Source organism: Eptatretus burgeri, chromosome 3 (genome assembly GCF_056783735.1).
Source record: "Eptatretus burgeri isolate ZD-2024b chromosome 3, Ebu_testis_v1, whole genome shotgun sequence".
Lineage (NCBI taxonomy): Eukaryota > Metazoa > Chordata > Myxini > Myxiniformes > Myxinidae > Eptatretus > Eptatretus burgeri.
This window is the reverse complement of record NC_140963.1, coordinates 122,922,949-122,947,331: the sequence shown is the minus strand read 5'-3', so window position 1 is coordinate 122,947,331 and position 24,383 is coordinate 122,922,949. Positions and strand designations below refer to the sequence as shown.

General features: G+C 45.8%; 1 protein-coding gene and 1 long non-coding RNA gene across 5 annotated transcripts in view; one reads left to right on the top strand and one right to left on the bottom strand.

The window, feature by feature from the left end:
• LOC147030895 (uncharacterized) overlaps positions 1-24,383 on the top strand; it is a 186,191-nt gene that overhangs the window by 16,095 nt on the left and 145,713 nt on the right. The gene's annotated exons all lie outside the window — the stretch shown is intronic.
• Positions 1,640-23,570, bottom strand: C3H18orf54 (chromosome 3 C18orf54 homolog). 2 transcript variants are annotated; one of them, XM_085875434.1, is made up of 7 exons: positions 23,307-23,570; positions 14,652-15,458; positions 13,906-14,026; positions 10,815-10,914; positions 5,711-5,854; positions 5,523-5,596; positions 1,640-2,197 (listed from the first exon to the last, which is right to left on the bottom strand). In XM_085875434.1, the coding sequence occupies exons 1-7, from the start codon at positions 23,500-23,502 to the stop codon at positions 2,107-2,109; spliced, it is 1,533 nt and encodes a 510-aa protein (XP_085731560.1). In that variant the 5' UTR covers positions 23,503-23,570; the 3' UTR covers positions 1,640-2,106. The 2 variants fall into 2 exon arrangements, with proteins under 2 accessions (XP_085731560.1, XP_085731559.1); XM_085875433.1 differs by having other exon boundaries at positions 1,642-2,197; positions 10,815-10,917.

Genomic DNA, 24,383 nt, shown 5'->3' with positions numbered 1-24,383 from the left:
TGAGATTTGTCAGGATTGAAAGACATGTTCCACATGTTAGACCAGCTTGTGATTTTCTCCAGATCTGAAAAGTGAAGAGGCTGCTGCTTGCCAATCTGAGGGATAACGTGGTATGGTGGAGGGTGGAGTAATTAGCAAAGAGATGAATAGGATTTTCCAGACAGTCAGTGAGATCATTGATGAAAACCAGAAAAGGAACAGGGCCCAGAACACTGAACACTGCCTTGAGCTTACCTGGAATTGCAATTCCAGATAAGGTATTGTCATCGTGCACCATCTGTCTATCCATCCCTCTCGCATTTTGACTTCTCTGGCCAAACCTCAAGACCGATCCGGCTGAAATTTGGCAACCGGGATTGCAAAGCTGTCATGTGACGAAGTTGTTAAAAATGGTGGACTTAGTAAATTCCTTCAAAAATCTTCTGCAGACCCACCAGTCAGAATGCTAACAAACTGGGGTTACAACATAAGGACAGGGCCCAGATAAGCTATTGGTCCAGTGATCCTATTTTTTATAGTCCTGTAATATTTTTTTATAGCTTCATAGTCTTTTGGGACTGCCACTGGAAACATGTAACCCAGTGCTACCTGCCGCATGGTCGGGTTGGCGGAGACTAAACCGACATCCCTCATTGGCTTTGCTAATGGGGAGGGTGATTGTGACACCCTGCCAGGACAAAAAAACAACACCTGATAAAGAACGGATAAGCTCCCTTCGGGAGCCAACGGCCATCCAGTACTGAGATGGTGTCTCCTAAAAAACACCCAGTGGGGGTAGGAAAATTAATTTTTCCACCTCCTTTAATTACATCCTCCTGCACCGTGGTCCTGTGAAAAGGTTTTCTTGTTTCAGGACTCGGTGAAGGTTTTGCCAGTTTTTCCTCTTCTTTTTCTTTCTTTCTTAGCCCCTTACCTTGAGTGGCTTTAAATATGACTTGCTTGGAATGACTTCCATTACAAAAAAAACAGAACACACATGGTCATCAGTTATTACGTCATTGGTCATGTCAATGGATTATTTCCCCATTATCTCTGCACCACTGAAGTGTTTGCTTTTAAGATTGACGATCATATTTACCCCACAAGCAAAAGGTGGGGTTAAGCAATATGGCAATTTCAAAATGACGTAATCCACCACAGATTGCTCGGTGCACATGCGCAGAAACCCCCGTTAACGAAGTACCCTGGTAGGAACATTGAATTTTTGGATTCAGCACACTCAAATTATGTATTTAACATTATTTCCAGGTTGCCTAAATTTTATTGCCATGAAACTAATTTTAAAGCATTGTACAGATTTTGGTCCAGGCCAAAGAGGCGTGAACTTGAACTTTATTGATGCAAGAGTGTATGTTGTTCATTAAGTGTTATAAAAATAAAAGGAAAAGTACCGTTTGCATTGGCCGGACGTAATGGGAGAGAGAGAGAGAGGGGAGGGAGGGGGAGGGAGAGAGAGAGAGAGAGAGAGAGAGAGAGAGAGAGAGAGAGAGAGAGAGAGAGAGAGAGAGAGAGAGAGAGAGAGAGAGAGAGAGAGAGAGAGAGAGAGAGAGAGAGAGAGAGAGAGAGAGAGAGAGAGAGAGAGAGAGAGAGAGAGGGAGAGAGAGAGAGAGAGAGAGAGAGAGAGAGAGAGAGAGAGGGAGAGAGAGAGAGAGAGAGAGAGAGAGAGAGAGAGACAGCAATTAAAAAGTTTAAAATGTTTTAATAAATGTACAAAATACTGGTAGTCATTCCATTGAAATATACATGAGTATGAAGTTAACAATACTGAAAATATTTGGCTCCAACAGTGAATTTAATACAAGAGTAACTCTGAAGCAATATAAGTAAAAACACAGCATTTTAATACTTCAAGTCAAAAGGCACAAAAATTAATAAAATAATTGGCGAAGCCAATTGTTATGTTATATCATGGGATAAGGTCACAGGTTCCTAGTTTATGAAGGCAAAGGATGGATGCGAGTTCAACAATGAGAATGCAAAAGATGCAAAGCTTTGCATGTTATCCCATGACATATGGATCGCAACAACAATGCAAATACAAGTACCCGAGCCATTTTCCCAACCTTCGTTTGGTTGTGTGCAAATGAGCAAAACTTTAATGTGATGTCACAAAGAGACACTGCCCACATCAGCATGGACACCATTTTCTCCTGCAGTGTCCAAAAGCTCTTCCAATCGGGTTAAATGGTGCAGAGCCCTGCCAAAAGAAAGTTCACATTGAATCATTCAAGGACAGGTGACATGCTGTCAGAGGAGGAGGAGATTGGGACCATACTCTGTGCAGAGCGTTGCTGCTGCTGCTGAAGCAATCTCCTTGGCTATTGGGCACAATCCTGGATGGGTCGGTCGCCACTCCGACACAGTATACCAGCATGCTGGCACTCATTTTGCTGACCTCAGAAGGATGACAGGCAGAGTCAAACCCACCTTGTATTAATTCAACAGCCGAGTGGGATTTCAACTCAGGATCATAGGATCACAAGCCCACCACCCTAACCACCAAGCCAACACAATGGTGATTCTTTACCTTTGAGAGATGGGGCAAAAAAACTTTATATAGCCTGATATTTCCATAATTTATTGGACCGGATATGTTCTATTGGATCAGGCATTGCATGGCTGAGGTGCGCACTCTACAAAATGCCCTTCTAGTCTTAAGTAACTTTCCCACAAACAAAGTTTAGGTTGAAATGACTTGTGGTTACAATTGGTAACCAATTGACCTTGGACTTGTAACTCTGCGTTCAGTTCGTTCAAGTGGCTAGTAATGTCCACAAAAAAAAATGCAAGATCACAAAGCCACCGATTACTTTTCAATTCTGGCACCGATTTTCTCCATTTCCATGAGCATAAGCACGTTATCTTTTCAATGGTAAAAGCGTTTCAGCATAGTTTCCTTGCTAAGCCAACGCACTTTGGAGTTGTTGGTCAGATCTTCACACTCCAATTTGAGGCCCTTCAGGAATTACTAAAATTGTCCATGATCAAGTGTTTGAGCTTTTACAAAATCCAATTAAATAACACGCCTAATCCGTTTGTTTCGCAGTCTATCCCAAGATTTTCTCTTAAACTTCTCAACCAGGGACCATAAGGCCATTTAATTTTGAAGGTCTTTGTCTGAGGAGTACAGATTGCTTATTATTTTTTCCATTACAAATGACCTTATAGGGTTCTTTTTAATCATTTAACTTAATGCGTGAAAAGGATGTGATGCACCCTTTTTGAATTGAAATTTCCATGTTTCCTGTGGACAATAAAAATAATGAAATGATGGGCCAAATGGCCTCATAATGTGACAAAAGTCCTTGTGTAACGTTGCTAAGGATGAGAAGAAATGGGGATGGGGAAGACACGGGGTTGGGGGTGAGGAGGGGTAGAAAATTGGGAGTGGCAGGTGGAGACGCTAGGAGATGTGTGCGGGAGGTTGAGGACTTAAAGAAAAAAGGGGGAAGGTAAGAAAGGGTTGGGGTCGGGGGCAGAGAGTTTGGAGAGGAGGTTGAGGTGTTGGGGGGGGGGGGTTGAGGAATCGGTAAGGGGGAGGTTGAGGACATGAAGAAATGAGGAGGGAGGAACAGAGTTGGGTGGGGTCAGCAGAGAACAGAGATTTGAGAGAGAGGGGTTTGATGCTTTGGAGCTTGGAAGGGGGGTTGCATACTTGAAGAAGAAAAGGGGAGGGGAGGACAAATAGTATGGGTGGGAGGGGGGCAGAGAGGAGACAAATATTTGGGAGATGGGGGGTTGAGGACTTGGGGCTGCAGCTGAGGATCTGAAGAAGAAAGGGGAAGGGCAGGACAGAGAGTTGGGGTGAGGGAGATTGAGGGTCTGGGGAGGGGGGTTGCGGACTCGTCGTGAGGGGGGGGGGGGGTTTAGAGTTGAGGACTTTGTGACATTTTGCATTATGTGTAGAATTTTTATGGGTCCCTGTTTGTTCATGTATGAAACAAATAAAGATATCTCTTTAATTTTGAACACAAATTTTGCTGAAGTGTGATACAATTTAAGGTAACTAGTTAAGATGTATCAATTTTCTGGGATGTCATTTGATATTTTGCTTGAGTGATCAAACCTCACTTACTTCCTGCCATGATAGGCACACAGTCAGTTTAAATACAACATCGTTTTTCAAAGTTTTATGAAAACTTGTCCCGAGCATATTTCAGCATTTAGAATACGTCATCTCCAGTGGAATGCCTGGTGTTGGCTTTATGGTTAGGGTGGTGGGCTAGTGATTCTATTATCCTGAGTTGAAATCCCACTCGGCTGTTAAATTAATACCAGGTGGGGTTGACTCTGCCTGTCATCCTTCTGAGGTTGGCAAAATGAGTGCCTGCATGCTGGTATTCTGTGTCGGAGTGGCGACCCATCCAGGATTGTGCCCAATAGCCAAGAAGACTGCTTAAGCAGAAACAATGCTCTACACAGAGTATGGTCCCAATGGATGGATGGATGGGTGGATCTCCAGTGGGGGGTGTACTTCATAGCTTGCAGGGACAACATTTCTTCAGTGATGTTGAACTCTGCATCAACTCCACGTAAAAATATTGCTGATTGAGCAGTTGCAGTTATATTGATCAGTACTACTTTCTTTCATCAAGAGCCAGTTTTAAGGTCTCAAATTTTATACAGCAGTCGGTTCGGCTTTGCTCACTGTCACCAGAGATATCAATGCGATCTGACATGGCTCTTCACAAGAAACTAATGTTGACGTCTCGTCTATTTTTCTGGACATAGTACGTTTTTCACTTCACCGATTCACAAATTTGACAACTGAAAATTGTTTGTTTTTGTGCAATCTTAAAACTTATTAAATAACTAAGCACGTGCAATGTTTTCTGCCTCTGTCCGTTTTGTGGAAAAGTGTTTGTTGTACGAAAAAACTTTTCATCTCAAATTGTTGACTTTTTTTTTTTAAGTTCCTTTGGATTTGACCCCCGGTTCATGCCCCCATGGAATGGATTCTTTGGATAACCGGTCAAAACAGAAGGTTTCCTCCATAATAGCTTCGTAAAATACTGAACAAAATATCACCACACAGGCTGGATCAAAACATGCCGTGGACTGGAGGTTCAACATGCCGACTCCAGGCTATCCTGCCAGCCCAACTAATGGTCAAATTAGCGAAAAAAAAACCAAAAAATAATGGTTAAATTCAATAACTCTGTCAAGTTGTGCCAAAGGCCAGTTGGGTGTGTGAGTCAAACCTGTGGACCTCAAACCAAGGGCAGTGGAGACAAATGCAACTGTGTTGGAGACAATAGCAATAGTGTTGCAAGACAAACAGTAGAGAGAGGGGGACAAACACCAACTAGAACCGAAGGCCAATGGAGACACAGATACAAATGCAGACGTACACACTGTGCCCAACCAAGCATGTGCTGACGGTGATAGATACCGTGCATTTGAATGAAAGACTAGACCTATGGTAAGGGTCTGTTGGTGCCCAAGGTCACACAAATATGATACAAGTCACTCTAGCAATGGGATAGATAAAGCAACAACAACAACAACAACAAAAAATGTACCTCTGAATTGACTGTCCTCCAGGGGCACATTCAAAATCCAACTGGCTGGTCTCAGAAGCCACATCTTTGGAGAGCTGACGGAGCACATTGATAATAAAATGAACTCAAATAATGGAAGCTGTAGAAAAAAGCACAAATGTGTATTCGTAACATGGGAAGATCAGTGTTTGAATAGCAAAGTTTGTTACCTTCGTCATGCTCAACTGTGAATCGTTCACACTGTTGTCGGTCGATTCTAGTTGCAAGCTCTGCAATCTGAATAGCATTTGCTTCATGGCCTCCACAGGACCAGGGTGTGTTGACTCTTCAACACTCAAGCTTCTTTGTTGTGCCTAGAGAGAAAGAGAAAGAGAAAGAGAGATATGAAGCATGTACAGAGATCAACATCATTCAGGCAATGAAAACATCACCACAAGAATGGCACTCGGGAGAGCGCATCCCTCCGCCAGGGTGCACAGTTTTCGTTTTGTATCCCACTGATAGGCCAGATGTGGATCCAGACCTGAACCAAAATCAAATTGGCTTGTTCTTGTCACCTAACCAACTCATCCAAGTTTTGTCATAACCCGTCCACAACATCTTGAAATATTGTGCTATATATTATTTTTATGCTTGGTGTTGGCTCAATGGTTCGGGTGGCGGGCTTGGTATCCTCGGGTCCCGAGATCAAATCCCGCTCAGCCATTGAATTAATACCAGGTGGAGTTGACTCAGCCTGTCATCCTTCCGAGGTTGGCAAAATGAGTACCAGCTTGCTGGGATGACTGAGCCATTCAAGTATTCTGAGTCGGAGTGGCGACCTGTCCAGCATTGTGCCCAATAGCCCAGGAGACTGCTTCGGCAGCACCAACGCTCCGTACAGAGTACGGTGTTAATGGATGGATGGATATCATTTTTGGCCCTATTTCTCAATTGCAAAGAATCACTTTAAAAGTTCTCAAATCAGGATCCAGATTCTGAGCTTCACAAAAATCCAACCAATTTGTCCTCATCACACAAAGAACCTGTCCACCAAATTTCCTTCAAATCCATTCATAACATATATGTGTGTATATATATATCTTCTTCTTCTTTCGGTTGCTCCCGTTAGGTGTCGCCAAAGCGGATCATCCGTGATGATCTGCATAATGATTTGGCACAGGTTTTATGCCAGATGCCCTTCCTGACGCAACCCTGGTCACCTCTTACGACACAGGGATATGGTACACCTATTCCAACCGGGGCATACACCGGGCCCAGTACACTGGTACTCACTTTGCCGACCTCGGACGGATGACAGGCTGAGTCAACCTCCTGGTGTGTATTAATTCAAGCGGCCAACGGGGCTTGAACTCAGGACCTTTGGATTCCAAGCCGCTATCCGAACCACTACGCCAACACCAGGCGATATATATATATATATATATATATATATATATATATATATATGTATATATATGTATATATATGTATATATATGTATATATATATGTATATATATCTATATATAAATATATATATACATATATATGTATATATATACATATATATACATATATATATATATATATATATATATATATATATATATATATATATATATATATATATAGTTACGGGCCGGGGAGTCGCCGTCAACCGACCGCTCTGAACAAAGCCACAAGTCGAGTCGGCCCGACCGATCGCCCGGAAAACTCCGAGAGACGGGTCCTTGTACAAGAACCGAAATACGCCAATCGGCAGATCACGTGGGGTAGGGTCGATTGTCAATCTTCAATTTACCGAAATACCCACGTGATCCAACTACCGGGGTATTCCACCCTCGATGGAACTCGTACGGAACAAACTGCCGAGGCGAGCTTGTCCGTGCGCGATTCCGAGCGGCGTAATCGCCGAGAACCTTCGGTCCAAATGCCCCCCTATTACGGCAAACCAACGGCTTTCTCACTCCCAACACACGAAATGTTCAGTCAATGAGGGAATGGATGCAACGAGCAGGTTTACATTCACACAAGGACATTTATTATAATAAAACACGTATGCAATTATATAAGCAACAAAAGCATGACAAAAGAACTACAACCGTCTACTTATTTTGTACAGCAGTTTTGTACAGCAGTTTTACACTTAACAGCAGTTCCTACTTATTAGACGGGCCCACGGACACACGTATGCACACACACACACACCCAAGAAATTGTGGCTGAGGCCTTTAATCACAAGCTCCAGCTCGGAGGACAGGTGAGCTGAAACTCAGAGCCTAACTCGAACCTCTCCACCTCATGTGGTCTTCAACTTGTCCGGTCCCGGGATCCAGCGAGAGCGAGCTGGATCCAAATCGACGTGAGCCGCGTTCCTTCCCGAGCTCCCGCGAATCCTCCCGCGCTTCTCAACACGTGCCGGTGAGACGAGGCGCCGATCCTTCCTGTCGATGCGTCGCTTCCCCAAGGATCCAACTCCAAGAAGAGGCCGATGCATCGCACCAAGCTGGGAAACAAAATGGAGAACAAAAAGCTCCACGAACCAAGAAGAAGAGGAAGAAGAGGAAGAAGCCTCCACTCGCAGCTCGAGCCGAACAACCGGCTCAAGTTCCTTCCAAAACAAAGCAGCAGCCGAAGCTCACTGAGCCAGCCGAAGCAAAAAGCTTCCGAAGGCCTCAAGCCAAGCAAGCCAAGCAGGACCCGATGGCCTGCTGAACGACTGCTCTCTCCGAAGCAAAAAGCTTACTCCTCCCACGGGACTCAGCACACGGGACTCCTTCACGAACGCTGCCACGGGACTCCCACCACGAACAAAGAAAGGATCGCCTCCTTATCCTTTGCACCCCCTCGCCCGCACCCGGCGTGACTCATACCCTCATGATCCACCCCCCGCTCAACCACGGGTGGGAGGAAGTTGTTGACGTCACCGCAGGGTTCTTCTTCCTCTTCGCAGAAGAGGGGGAGGGACGTCTCCATTGTTCGCTCCCTAACTATTAAATCGATCCACAGCGCATCTAATAGATCTCTGAACATTTAAACAATGAAAGGTGAGCTATCTCGGGAACATGCACTTATTGACATAGCTGACTAAGGCAACCTGTATGTTGTGTGCAATTGAATTCCAAATTCGTAACTATATATATATATATATATATATATATATATATATATATATATATATATATATATATATATATATATATATATATATACATATACATGTACATGTACATATACATATACACACACACACACAAATATATAATGATCACAAACAAACGGACGTCCACCAACTCATGCTCCCTGATGAGACACCCAGGTGTTAATCCATCCGAGGGACAGCACACAGATTGATGAATCATCCAACCTGTGAAACACCGGGAATATAGTTCACAGCTGGGTCGGGATTCAAAACCAAGGCGAGACAGCTTATAGACGAGTATGCGCACCTCTAGACCATCCTGCCAGGCAGACAGACAAACAAGAGCAAAAACAAAACCTCCATCCACCTTCTGTGAAGGTGGTAAAGAAATTCTCCTTTCTAGATTCGGATATTCATAAAAAATAAATCAATTTGTCCTTATCACATGACAAACACCTAACCAGTCCACCAAGTTTTGTCCAAATCCATCTATAACTTTTTGAGATTTCATGCTCACAACCTCTGTCTACCTATGATGGCAGAGGTAACTCATGAAATGCACCAAGGAAGGGCTATTTTTGTATACATATTCAAGGCTCGTGGAAGAGCTCGTACTTGTGCACTGAACGGATCAGGACGCAACAGGACAAAAGGAACAGCAGAGAGAGGGGGAAACACCAACAGCAGAGCCGAAGGTCAAGACAGAGGGATGTGAACAAACAATGGATATGGGGAAGACTGGGGGGCAGGAGAGGATGCATGGGCTGGACAAGAGGGATACAGAAGGAAAAACTGGAAATTTGGAATGAGAAGGGTTTGGGGTGGGGTGAGGGAGGGGGGGTATCGAGAGCAAGAAAGATCATGGTTTTTGGATTGGGATCATCTGAGATGGTGGTTAACAGCTCTTGTGAAGACCTGGAGGGAAGAATGATATTGAAGAGGATGTGCAAGTTGGTTCCACAGGTGGGAGAAAAAGAGGAACAAGAAAAAGAGCAAACAGAGATTGCAGACCCTCACCAGGACTCGTTTTGTGTGGTGTGTTGTGGGGTGTTTGTGTACTGGCATGTTAAGTAATTAAGACATAATTAGAACTAATACTTTATAACTGCTGGCAGTGATGACCGGGTACCAATACGTCCCACTTTGATGCAACTCCGCTTTGATTGGACACGTGACCCTAACCCATGACGTTTATTATTATTATTATTATTCAATTGAATTTAGAAGCCTGGTGTTGGCTTCGTGGTTAGGGTGGCGGCTTGGGATCCCAGGGTCCTGAGTTCAAGCCCCGTTGGCTGCTGAATTAACACCAGGGGGTTGACTCAGCCTGTCATCCTTCCAAGGTCGGTGAAATGAGTACCAGTGTACTGGTCCCGGTGTATGCCCTGGTTAGAATAGGTGTACCATATCCCTGTGTGTCATAAGAGGCGACCAGGGTTGGCGTCAGGAAGGGCATCCAGTCATGAAAACATTTCCTCAAGAAAAAGCCCAACCTCTGCACAGCAGGGAAAAATGGCTGTAAAATCGGTCATTTTAATTTTTATTCAATTGAATTTAGAATGAGATTAAAATAAGTTCAATTCAAATCAAATGGAAGACCAAATATGTACAGTCCTGCATTGGAGTAATCATGAGGAACCCAAACAAGGAAAAAGAGCAAAGATGAAGTCATCAGGAGGCACCAGGATCTTCTTCTTCTTTCGGCTGCTCCCGTTTGGGGTCGCCACAGCGGATCATCCGTTATGATCCGCATCGTGATTTGGCACATGTTTTACGCCGGATGCCCTTCCTGATGCAACCCTGGTCGCCTCTTACGACACAGGGATATGCTACACTTATTTTAACCGGGGTATACACCGGCCCAGTATACTGGTACTCATTTCGCCGACCTCGGAAGGATGACAGGCTGAGTCAATCCCCTGGTGTATTAATTCAGTGGCCCAACGGGGCTTGAACTCAGGACCTTTTGGATCCCAAGCCGCTGCCCTAACCACTGCGCCAACACCAGGCTCATATCAGGAGGCACCAGGATAGGACTCGCAATTCAGCTGCTACTTCTCTACCCTCAAACCCATCCAGGCACAGCCAAGTGAACCTTAGTCAAAAATAAATAAATAAACTGTAATGGCTATTTCGTTGGGAAAATACCGTTCCACCTCAAGTTCAATTTAAGCAAGACCATTAACAAACCTTTCTGCTGCGTTTTCCCATGCAGTCGTCCAGGTAATGCAGGATCAACGCAGATTTTGCAGAGGTTTGGTCTTTTTCATCTTCACCCATCAATGAAGTACTGCTGTACAAGTGACATAACCAAAGCACATTCGCTGAACAACACTTTCCATAAAAGGAGGGAATTTAACTCTGTTGAATAAAACCTGCATACACATATAAATAAATAGGGTAGTTCAAGGTTAATGTGGATATTTTAATGTGGAAAAATCAAAAGATGCAGGGAAGTTGATAAAATTTCCCGTTTCTCAAGGAATTCCCACTACTACACATACGCATTTGTCGTGATGCCGCCGTGTTCGTGCCACGATGCCAGCTGTGTGGAAATAATTATTGCAATGGGCGTACTGCCAACACTTTATCCACCCACACATCGTATCTTTGCTACAACCGTAATGGATTTTATGAACTTTACAGCAATGTGTTACTTTGAACAGCGCCGTTATTGTTAACGCAGCATTATTACCCCGTGCGCATAAAGCGGAAAGCGGGGTTAAGCAATTGGTTCACTTTGTTTGTCCGTCCGTCCGTCTATGATTGAGGAACAACTTAATTTCAATTCAACGGTATATTTTAAACATGAATCGGAATACAAACCGTAGTGTAGCAGTACTTTGACTCTGAATTTAGCAAATTGTACGAAATCTCGTCCCGATCATACATGCGCAGAGAGGACTTAGGTTAAAATAAATAAAAATAAAAATTACCCCCGTGTGGGGGTGACGGTCATCTCTATAATACCACAAGTTCTCAATGTTCAGTTCAGGTAACCGCGAAACAGTCCAAACTAACCGCTTAGATTGAAATAGTTCACAGAGATACACTAGGATAATACTACTAATGACATAATTAATAAATATGTATTGTTCATTTAGTACCCAGATTAACACATCAGAATCACCAGTAAGTGCAATACGTGGTTTTCCAGTCCGTCCACTCTCTGGGGACATTTCACTTCCGGTTGTAGAAAAAAAAACGAAAAAATAGGCTTAGCTCTCAGAGATTATGATAATCCTGTAGATTATTCTTCACTGATTATAATGCAACTTTCAGAATGAAAATTGGTCAAGTATTTATAGAGATATTGAGGTTTGAAAAATCGTTAGAGCTAGCAAATTCATTAATTATTAATTCCACAGAAGTTTCGTGACACTGCACAAAGTAACATGTCAGGTATGAAAAAACATTTTGTATGCCAGATTCATTAATTATTAATTCATTGATATATTAATCAGAAAGCCCGAAGCATGTAGCATAATTTATCAATTATCCCCTCATCCGGGATCCGTGGCCTCGCCCCACAGCCTGCAGCCCTATGTCCGCCGGTGATTATGTTAGATATCGGCACGATCGAGAGGAGCCTGCGAATCATCCCTGCTGATGCACTGAATTGATGTAATCGTTTGGCCAGAATATTCGTTGTCAAGATGTTGCGTGATTAAATCACCAATACAGTCACTCGAATTTATACCGCCGACATACTTAACAATCACCTTCGCCCCAGAAACCACAGTCAATCTGAACCACGCTGGCCACTGCTCAGATGCCATGACCGGACTACTGCGCAGTTCTACTACGCAGTTTGGTTAAAAATGACTCGGCATTTTGTCACGCGTGCACGAAATTATATTTTGAAAATAAATGCCGACATTTACATTTCGGGTTTTGAAACTTTTGCACCTTCGGCGGAAAATGTATAAATATAAAAGGCTAAAAATGTGTTTTATATTTATATTTCATTTCTCCTTCCTTCCCTCTTTACGAATCGCATCGGCGTTTTTGGCCATCTTCCAGATCACGTGACGATGAAACGGGAAGGAAATCAAAAATCTGTTTGGTTAGATACAAGATAATATTTTTTACTATCATAATCAATAAACAGTTGCCGAATATCTTGTAGAATGGCAGACGAGATAGGTTTTGAAAATGGCGATTTTTATAACTTACGTGACCTCGTCCCTGACCTTGAACCCGGACAAAAGTTATATTGTTGTGCAACACTCATCGACCTCTACCTACATACTAAGTTTCATCAAGATCGAAAAGAAAAATTGTTGACGGACGTACGGACGGACGGACATTTGGTCCGGCTTTATTAGGTCATCTCGGTCGAGATGACCTAAAATTGTAGTCCCTCTGCCTGTCTGGCAGTCAAACAAAATTGAAAATTATTCCAAACAGGAAACTTACTGTTTTTAAGGATGTCATAAAGGACACAAACAGGCACGAAGAACTACTTTGACGCGTTAAATAAGGTGGTGTAAAAGATGCTGCATCAACGATGGTAAACTTCCCGGAAAAAAACTTTTTTATTTTTTATACAGCCTTTAAAACTTATTTTATTCAAATTGAATTCTCTACTTAAAACGTTAAAGAACACAAATCACCTTCTTGGCACTTTCAAAAATCGTCCCTTTCGCAGGACTTAATTGGACAAAATATTACGCCATCTCGACCAATCAATCGTGCCGCTCACTCTCTCAGCGTTTGGAAATATCGAGATTCAGACAAAAATCGCAGCTCGTAGGAAATGTAGATCGTGCTCAGAATCACAAAGCAAGAGTTTAAAAGACCCTTCCCATGTCCTTTTTATGAAGACTGCGTGGGGTACGGCGTTCCATGAACTCTCCCGTTTAAACGATTGCTTGAAGGGGTACACCACATCGATCTGTTTATTTGCCCATTGTCTACCAATGTCCTTGCAATGCTTGTTAAAGTACATTGTCTGGCAGATGATGTTGATACTTGTTAAAATTCTTCCATGATCCTTAAATCAGCATGGGGCCAAGGGGTGGAGGGAAGCGGTTGGGGAAGAGGGGAGATGCCAAATGTGTGCCGTATTTTTTTTTAGCAAAACAGCTGGAAACCCCCCCAAAAAACCATTGCATGTCACATGGTTCCAACCAAAATGAATAGACCCAGAGAAGAAATGCATGACGAGGGGGAGTAAACATTCAGAGGACAATGCCAGTGGCCTTGAATGGGAGATGTACTCTTCCACCGATCTCATTAAATGTTTCACTGGACACTTTATAAACACTTTAGAACTTACAGAGAAGGCGAGCGATTTTTCCAAGAGTGTTCAGATTCCAATCCCACGTCAGTTCCATGACCCCTGCATGAGGAGGATGTGGTAGGCAAAACATCACACACAAGTTGCTCTTTCGATGTTCCTGCAACCCCACAACAAAGTATTCATGATCACGACATTCATATAACAAAGGAAAAATAACTGCTATCTTGGTCGAGTATCAACACATGATCAGTTAATTAAAAATAAAAAAATTCCCAGGAAACTCATATTATCCAAACAAGGAAATATGCAAACTTCGCAAACTCTCCCTTAATTTCACAAAGATGTTGCGTTGTGAAGGTAGCTTGTTGTTTCGTATGCAGCCTTTGGCTTCTGGGTTCATCATTTCTCGAAGCACGGCTGTGATGGTGATGCAGTGCCCCAGTTACCAGCGAGCTGGTACTCATTTTGCTGACCTTGGAAGGATGACAGGCTGAGTCAACTCCACCTGGTGTTATTTCAACGGAATGACAGGGGCTTAAACTCAAGACCCTAAGATCTCAAGTCAGCCACCTTAACCGTGAAGCCAACACCAGGCTAAGCCCGCAGAAAATGATGCAACCGACCAGCCACAGGCTGTATACGAATAAATAAAGCAACACCAGGCTCTTGTGAAGGTATGACAAGTCTTGTCAACATTAGTACTCCCTTGGACGGTTCGCTGAGCCGATGACCAAATGTGGAGTGTATTGAAAACGTTACTTTTTTGGTGGGATATAACTCACGGATATCTGCTTGAACTCCGCATGACTTCATTGTGGTGAAGCACCTCCCTTCCGGCTTGGACACCAGATTTACTTGAGTATCCTTTTCAAGATGGCTTACGGTGCGAGGCCGGGGGAGATGGGAGCCTTTTTGATCTCGCCACTTTGAAATCAATCTTTGAGGTACCTCATGTAAAACAGTCTCACTCTTGGCATCAGATGGTTTTGAGCTCTGCAAGTGCTGGAGGCAATCTGGACGCTTTGCACTCCGCGTCATTTGCACCGGAGATCTCTTTCTCCCCAGTACGAGTCGGTCATCCTCCGCGGTGCTTTCTGACAGTAGATCTCCATCGCGAAGCCACAGTGGGTATTTAGCATCTGGAACGCTGGTAATTCCAGACACACAGAGGTCAGACTTTCTGCTCGTCAACCAAAGGGGGTAGCACCCTTTTGAAGGAAAATCAGCGTTTTTGTCCTTCATGGTCCTCCGATGCCAATGGAGACCGGAACGGAAAGTGCCAGCACATTTTGAAGTTGAAGACAGCGGTGGCTCTGTTGCATTTGATGTGCGATGTCGATTTAAACCATCGGTTATTGAAAGTGTGTCCTCTTCGGCAGTGGAAACATTCATTGAGCGTTTAGCTACTCCACAGCTTGTGGAAGAGCAGCGACCTTGCGTAGCACCATCCACAGGGTATGTCAGAAGCTCCTCTGTAGTCCAGCTTTCCAAATCAACGTCTTTTGGACAACTACCACTTCGAGTGGATCTGAGGCTTGAGGTGAGGCTCCGGCTGCCAGAAACAAGTTCTTCGACGTAAAGAGGCTCATCTGAAACAAAAACGTACACGTTGAAGTTGCAAACAGAATGGGGAAAAAAAAGTTATGAAAAAAAAGACAGAAATTTGTATCATATAAAAATGATACTTCAGAATGGTGGAATTTTGGTTCTAATTGGTTACAATTTTAACACAACTTGTAATTCTCGGCTCGTGGGTTCCAATCACAACACAACTTGTAATTCTCGGCTCGTGGGTTCCAATCACAACACAACTCATAATGCTCGGCTCCTGGGTTCCAATCCTAACACAACTCGGAATGCTCGGTTCCTGGGTTCCAATCCCAACACAACTCGGAATGCTCGGTTCCTGGGTTCCAATCCCAACACAACTCGTAATTCTCGGTGCCCATCCCAACACAACTCGTAATGCTCGGTTCCTGGATTCCAATCCCAACATAAAACTCGGATTGCTCGGTTCCAATCCCAACACAACTCATAATGCTCGGCTCCTGGGTTCCAATCCCAACACAACTCATAATGCTCGGCTCCTGGGTTCCAATCCCAACACAACTCGTAATGCTCGGTTCCTGTGTTCCAATCCCAACACAACTCGTAATGCTCGGTTCCTGTGTTACAATCCCAACACAACTCGTAATGCTCGGTTCCTGGGTTCCAATCCCAACACAACTCTAATGCTCAGTTCCTGGGTTCCAATCCCAACACAACTCGTAATGCTCGGTTCCTGTGTTCCAAACCCAACACAACTCGTAATGCTTGGTTCCTGTGTTCCAATCCCAACACAACTGGTAATGCTCGGTTCCTGGGTTCCAATCCCAAGACAACTTGTAATGCTCGGTTCCTGTGTTCCAATCCCAACATAACTCATAATTCTCGGTTCTTAGGTTCCAATCCCAACACAACTCGGAATGCTCGGTTCCTGGGTTCCAATCCCAACACAATTTGTAATGCTCGGTTCCTGGGTTCCAATCCCAACAACTCGGAATGCACGGTTCCTGGGTTCCAATCCCAACACGGAATGCTTGGTTCTTGGGTTCCAATCCCAACACAACTCGTAATGCTCGGCCCCTGGGTTCCAATCCCAACACAACTCGGAATGCTCGGTTCATGGGTTCCAATCCCAACACGGAATGCTTGGTTCTTGGGTTCCAATCCCAACACAACTCGTAATGCTCGGCCCCTGGGTTCCAATCCCAACACAACTCGCAATGCTCGGTTCCTGGGTTCTAATCCCAAGACAACTCGTAATGCTCGGTTCCTGGGTTCCAATCCCAACACAACTCGTAATGCTCGGCTCCTGGGTTCCAATCCCAACACAACTCGTAATGCTCGGTTCCTGGGTTCCAATCCCAACAAATCTCGTAATTCTCGGTTCCTGGGTTCCAATCCCAACACAACTCGTAATGCTCGGTTCAGGTCAGGTCAGGTCAGGTATGGGAGCATGTGCCAGAACAGCGCGTCGCTGCGTCCACTTTCCGCCGGAACTCCAGGGGCCTCCATCTGGCCATCCCCCAGGCAGATGCCAGGCCCATCCCCATCTCCTTGAGATGATGGTCAACCTGCTGCAACCATGAGGCACGTGGTCGGCCCACTGGCCTCCTCCACTCATGAGACTCCCTCGCTGAGAGAATCTGGTGAGCAGGATCAGCATCAGGAAAACGAGCCACATGTCCATACAGTCGCAACTGATGCTCACGGACTATGCAGGTAACAAATCTCATCCGAGTCTCTCTCAGCAACCGCTCGTTGGACACAAAATCCGACCAGCGATAGCCAAGGATTCTCCGAAGACACCTGGTACCAAAGGAATTAAGTCTCCGTCTCAGATCCTTGGTCAGAGTCCAAGTCTCGCACCCATAGAGCAAGACTGGAAGTACCAAGGACCTGAAGACTCGGACTTTCGTCCTCCCGTACAGGTACCGGCAGTGCCACACCCCATGATCCAGTGAATCCATGACTCCCCAGGCCCGACCCAGACATCTATTGACCTCTGACTCGCAGCCAGCAGACATGAATATCACTGCCAAGGTAAGTGAATCTCTCCACGACCTCAACATCCTTACCACAAGCAGACACAGACAGGAGAGCAGCATCCAAGATGTCACCGAAAGCCTGGATCTTAGTTTTGACCCAAGAAACCCGTAATCCCAGCGGCTCCGACTCCTCATTCAGCACCCCGAGGGCCCCCAAAAGGATGTCTAAAGTCTCCGCAAAGATGGCTGCATCATCTGCAAAATCAAGGTCCGAGATCTTGACATTCCCAAATGATGCACCGCAATTTGATCTCTCCGACATGCTCCCTAAAATCCAGTCCATACAAGTGCTGAAAAAAGTGGGGGCAAGTACACATCCTTGACGAACTCCAGTAACAACTGGAAATAAGTCAGAGGTGGTACCACCACACTTCACAGCACTCTCAGTACCAGAGTAGAGTTCAGACATCAGATCGATCAGTTTTAGTGGCACCCCACGAAGACCAAGAATCCTCCAGAGGACATCCCGATTCAGTGAATCAAACGCTTTACGGAGATCAACATAGGCTGCAAGCAGCCCCTACCGAAACTCTCGTCTGCGTTCGGTGAGGACACGAAGGGCAAGGATACGGTCAATCGTTGACCTCTTTGGTGTAAAGCCTGACTGCTCTGGACGCTGGTGCTCAAGCAGATGGTGGCGAACCCTATCAAGAATTATCCGAGCAAAGACCTTGCCCGGCACTGAGAGCAGCGTCACCCCTCGGTAGTTGTTGCAGTCTTGGCGATCACCCTTCCCTTTCCAGAGAGGGACAACAAGGCTCCTCTTCCAGTCAGTTGGGATGATGCCTGTGTTCCAGGCAGAGCACAAAACTGCATGCAACGACACAAGTGCAGCATTTCCACCAGCCTTGAGAAGTTCAGCATGGATGCCACAGATCCCTGGAGCTTTGCCCCGTTTCAACTGGTTCACCGCAGCCCGTGTTTCCACAAGCGAAGGTGGACCACAGTTGATTCGAGGGTCAGCAACAGGGATTGTAACACCCTTGACGTCCAACTCGACAGCTGGGGGATCAGCCTGGTACAACCGCTCAAAGTAACCGTCCCAGCGGGCCTTCACTTCAGACTCCTCTGTCAAGAGCCTACCACTCTCTGCTCGAACTGCAGTGCTCCGAGGGATGGGCTTGGATGAACGTAATGCACGAATTCCCCTGTAAGCGGGACGAGAATCACCTGTCCACAGGTGATGCTCTACCCCCTCACAGATTCCTCGCACATAGGCCTCCTTGTCCACCCTCAGTGCACGTACAGTTTTACGCCTCAGCTCCCTGAACAGCTCAGCTCTGCCATTCAGCCTGGCCCTGCGACTCTGGTCAATGGTATCCAGTGTCCCTTGAGAGACAAAATTCTTCTTTGCCCTGCCATGAGTTCCAAGACATCCACCGGCAACATCAAGGACGGTGGTCTTGAAGGCGCTCCACAACTATTCAGGACCCCCCAAAGCACCCAGACCCCTCAAGTGTCCACTCAGCCTGTTCGCAAACTCCTCAGCTACTCTCTCATCCCTGAGCTTGGCAACATCCAGCCTAGGCTGGGATGGTACCATTCTCCAGGATTTAAGGTGCAGCTTTAGAGTTGCTACAACAAGCCTGTGGTCAGTATTGAGGAAATGAGCACTCCGGTAGACCCTGCAGTTCTGGATCATCCTCCAACGACCGTCAATGAGGACATGGTCAATCTCCTTTGCCACACCGCCAGCGTTGGAATACCAAGTCCAGCGATGAGCTTGTGGGAGCTGAAACCATGAACCAGCCACCCTAAGTCCATGACTTCTTGCAAAGTCAAGGAACTTAGTGCTATTCTGGTTCATAGTTCCTGACCCATGGGGACCAACACACACCTCATAACCATCCCTATCAGTTCCAGTCGATGCATTGAAATCCCCCAAGACTAGAAGTGTATCTCGTCTGGGGCAGTGATCAACCACAGACTCGAGTGTGGCGTAGAATGCATCCTTCACGGTGAGATCACTCGCCACAGTCGGAGCATAAACAGAGACCAGGGAAATGACACCTAAGGAGTGACGAATCCTTAATCTCATAATACGCTCGTTGACCGCTGTTACCTCAATTATCATTGGGGTCAGCTTATTGGACACAGCTACAGCAACTCCTTGGGTATGGGAACCATCAGAGCGACCAGACCAATAGTAGGTGTAACCACCCACCATTATCTCGCCGCAATCCGGTCTCCGAACCTCAGAGAGAGCTGCAATCCCGATGTCCAAACGCTTGAGCTCAGATGATAACAGAGACAGGTGATCATCCTCTCTTAGGGATAGGACATTCCAGGCACCCACCCGAAGGGACTGCCTCAGGTTAACCCAAGGAGACCGCCGTCTGGTGGACGACACCTCAGCACCACTCCGACACACTCTCCCGCAATCTGACCCAGGGATGTAACCCCGTGGTTTCCCTCCTATCAAAGATTGGGGGTCCCGAAGGCTTTGCCCCAATCCCGTCATCCGGTGAGCTGCCCTGCGAAGGGAAGCTGCACAGGAGGTACTCCCACGGAGTGGGTTTTCAGATTTTTTTGCGTTTTTGCGTTTTCCCGAATGAAGGGTTTGATGGTGGCCGGAGTGCAAATCCTGCCACCAACCTCCTAATAAGAAGTAACCCAACTGCAGGAGGACGTCTGCAGACACAGTTGGGCACTAGATATGGATGGCCGTTGGCTCACAAGGAGCTCCTCCGCCCTTTGACAGGTTTTGTTTTTAATCCTGCTGGGTGTCCATATCCAAACACCCCCCTCACCAGAAAACCTGGTGGGGGAGACGGTTTAGTCGCCGACAACCCGACCATGGAACAGGTTAGTACAGGTTTACATGGTACCTGTAGCAGGTCACAGATCGAACCTGACCTGACATGCTCGGTTCCTGTGTTCCAATACCAACACAACTCATAATGCTCGGTTCCTGGGTTCCAATCCGAACACAACTCATAATTCTCGGTTCTTGGGTTCCAATCCCAAAACAACTCGTAATGCTCGGTTCCTGGGTTCTAATCCCAACACAACTCGGAATGCTCAGCTCCTGGGTTCCAATCCCAACACAACTCGTAATTCTCAGTTCTTGGGTTCCAATCACAACACAACTCATAATGCTTGGCTCCTGGGTTCCAATCCCAACACAACTCGTAATTCTCAGTTCTTGGGTTCCAATCCCAACACAACTCGTAATTCTCAGTTCTTGGGTTCCAATCCCAACACAACTCATAATTCTCAGTTCTTGGGTTCCAATCCCAACACAACTCATAATGCCTGGTTCCTGGGTTCCAATCCCAACACAACTCGGAATGCTCAGCTCCTGGGTTCCAATTCCAACACAACTCGTAATTCTCAGGTCCTGGGTTCCAATCACAACACAACTCATAATGCTCGGTTCCTGGGTTCCAATCCCAACACAACTCGTAATGCTCGGTTCCTGGGTTCCAATCCCAACACAACTCGTAATGCCCGGTTACTGGGTTGTAATCCCAACACAACTCATAATGCTCGGTTCCTGGGTTCCAATCCCAACACAACTCGTAATTCTCGGTTCTTGGGTTCCAATCCCAACACAACTCGTAATGCTCGGTTCTTGGGTTCCAATCCCAACACAACTCGTAATGCCCGGTTACTGGGTTGTAATCCCAACACAACTCGTAATTCTCGGTTCTTGGGTTCCAATCCCAACACAACTCGTAATGCCCGGTTACTGGGTTGTAATCCCAACACAACTCATAATGCTCGGTTCCTGGGTTCCAATCCCAACACAACTCATAATGCTCGGTTCCTGGGTTCCAATCCCAACACAACTCGTAATGCCCGGTTACTGGGTTGTAATCCCAACACAACTCGTAATGCCCGGTTACTGGGTTGTAATTCCAACACAACTCGTAATTCTCGGTTCTTGGGTTCCAATCCCAACACAACTCGTAATTCTCGGTTCTTGGGTTCCAATCCCAACACAACTCGTAATGCCCGGTTACTGGGTTGTAATCCCAACACAACTCGTAATTCTCGGTTCTTGGGTTCCAATCCCAACACAACTCGTAATGCCCGGTTACTGGGTTGTAATCCCAACACAACTCGTAATGCCCGGTTACTGGGTTCCAATCCCAACACAACTCGTAATGCCCGGTTACTGGGTTCCAATCCCAACACAACTCGTAATGCCCGGTTACTGGGTTCCAATCCCAACACAACTCGTAATGCCCGGTTACTGGGTTGTAATCCCAACACAACTCATAATGCTCGGTTCCTGGGTTCCAATCCCAACACAACTCGTAATTCTCGGTTCTTGGGTTCCAATCCCAACACAACTCGTAATGCTCGGTTCTTGGGTTCCAATCCCAACACAACTCGTAATGCCCGGTTACTGGGTTGTAATCCCAACACAACTCGTAATTCTCGGTTCTTGGGTTCCAATCCCAACACAACTCGTAATGCCCGGTTACTGGGTTGTAATCCCAACACAACTCGTAATGCCCGGTTACTGGGTTCCAATCCCAACACAACTCGTAATGCCCGGTTACTGGGTTCCAATCCCAACACAACTCGTAATGCCCGGTTACTGGGTTCCAATCCCAACACAACTCGTAATGCTCGGTTCCTGGGTTCTAATCCCAACACAACTCGGAATGCTCAGCTCCTGGGTTCCAATCCCAACACAACTCGTAATTCTCGGTTCCTGGGTTCCAATCACAACACAACTCATAATGCTTGGCTCCTGGGTTCCAATCCCAACACAACTCGTAATCTCGGTTCCTGGGTTCCAATCCCAACACAACTCGTAATTCTCAGTTCTTGGGTTCCAATCCCAACACAACTCATAATTCTCAGTTCTTGGGTTCCAATCCCAACACAACTCATAATGCCTGGTTCCTGGGTTCCAATCCCAACACAACTCGGAATGCTCAGCTCCTGGGTTCCAATTCCAACACAACTCGTAATTCTCAGGTCCTGGGTTCCAATCACAACACAACTCATAATGCTCGGTTCCTGGGTTCCAATCCCAACACAACTCGTAATGCCCGGTTACTGGGTTGTAATCCCAACACAACTCATAATGCTCGGTTCCTGGGTTCCAATCCCAACACAACTCGTAATGCTCGGTTCTTGGGTTCCAATCCCAACACAACTCGTAATGCCCGGTTACTGGGTTGTAATCCCAACACAACTCGTAATTCTCGGTTCTTGGGTTCCAATCCCAACACAACTCGTAATGCCCGGTTACTGGGTTGTAATCCCAACACAACTCGTAATTCTCGGTTCTTGGGTTCCAATCCCAACACAACTCGTAATTCTCGGTTCTTGGGTTCCAATCCCAACACAACTCGTAATGCCCGGTTACTGGGTTGTAATCCCAACACAACTCGTAATGCCCGGTTACTGGGTTCCAATCCCAACACAACTCGTAATGCCCGGTTACTGGGTTCCAATCCCAACACAACTCGTAATGCCCGGTTACTGGGTTCCAATCCCAACACAACTCGTAATGCCCGGTTACTGGGTTCCAATCCCAACACAACTCGTAATTCTCGGTTCTTGGGTTCCAATCCCAACACAACTCGTAATGCCCGGTTACTGGGTTGTAATCCCAACACAACTCGTAATTCTCGGTTCTTGGGTTCCAATCCCAAAACAACTAGTAATTCTCGGTTCTTGGGTTCCAATCCCAACACAACTTGTAATTCTCGGTTCTTGGGTTCCAATCCCAACACAACTTGTAATTCTCGGTTCCTGGGTTTCAATAGCATATTCTGCACCTTTAACTTGTCCATTGTGTAATATTGTCCATTGTGTAATATTGCCCTTGTACTTGAATTAATAAACGCATGTCCGTGCTTGCGAGCATCACATCAGACTCACCCTCATCCTGATCAGTGTTTCCCCAACACCGATTCGGACTTGTCTGCACGTACAGGCGTCCAGGCCCGTTGTCTGGACCGCACGGACACCTGTCGAAGTCCTCTATGTATGCGGAGAGAGCGGTACTTGCTGATTTAAAACACCTCTCCTTGTACAACACAGGGCTCCTCCAACGCTGCTTCCCCGGATGGGACATCGAAGCTCGTATTTCAGGCCATTGGCCTCACTCAACTTGGCACAACTTGCTTCCGTGTTTGCGTTCAAAAACCGGAAATGACGATTATTTTGTCGTTCAAAAACCGGAAATGACGATTATTTTGTTGTTCAAAATCCGGAAATGACGAATTCGAAATAACGAGGTGATGGTGGTTGTTGATTTTCGTTGGTCGTTTGACATGATACCAATTGCCTCAGGATCTCTTCATTTTAATCTTTGACTCCTCTTCATCCTCTCGTAAATTGTAGAATTTACAAGGAACTTCAAAATTAGGCCTATAAAGCCTGCGCGATCGTGCCGAAATATTTGTACTGCCATTCCTACTACTTTCAGATACCTATTCAACTGGATTTTGAAACTGTCCACTGACTTCAGCGTCACTACACCGCAGGGAGACCGTTCCAAGCAATCACTTCGCTTTTGAAAGATCTCTACCTCACTGTCGACCTGACTCTCCTCTTTAAAATAAAACTGTGGCCCCTTGTCCTGTTCCATGTTCGGATGGACGTTAAACGGTTTAAAATGTCCTCGAAGAGGAGGCGAGTTTTCACCGGTACAGTGGCCAAATTACAAATTCCTGCCCTAATCACCAGGGGACACTGCATCAGCGACACGACCACGCTCCCAGCAACGATGCAAACCCGCAGCAACAGGCTGCACACGAAATGATGATTCTTTGTCATAATTTTTTTAATCATAATCTTCTTGCAATGTTAATAATTACCTTTCTTCCTCTTTCAATTATTTTTCCTGCATCTTCCTTTTTCTATGGAGGAGGGAGGAGAGGGATAAAAGAGGAAGAGAGAGGAGGGGAGGGAGAGAGAGGAGGGGAGGGAGAGAGAGGAGGGGAGGGATAAAGG

Excerpts from the sequence above, each read along its gene's own strand:
- C3H18orf54 (XM_085875433.1), bottom strand. The coding sequence starts at position 23,502 with ATGTCCCATCCGGGGAAGCAGCGTTGGAGGAGCCCTGTGTTGTACAAG. Across the intron at positions 5,855-10,814 it reads TGGGAAAACGCAGCAGAAAG|GCACAACAAAGAAGCTTGAG; the intron begins GTTTGTTAATGG and ends CTTTCTCTCTAG. Across the intron at positions 2,198-5,522 it reads GGAGGACAGTCAATTCAGAG|GGCTCTGCACCATTTAACCC; the intron begins GTACATTTTTTG and ends TTCTTTTGGCAG.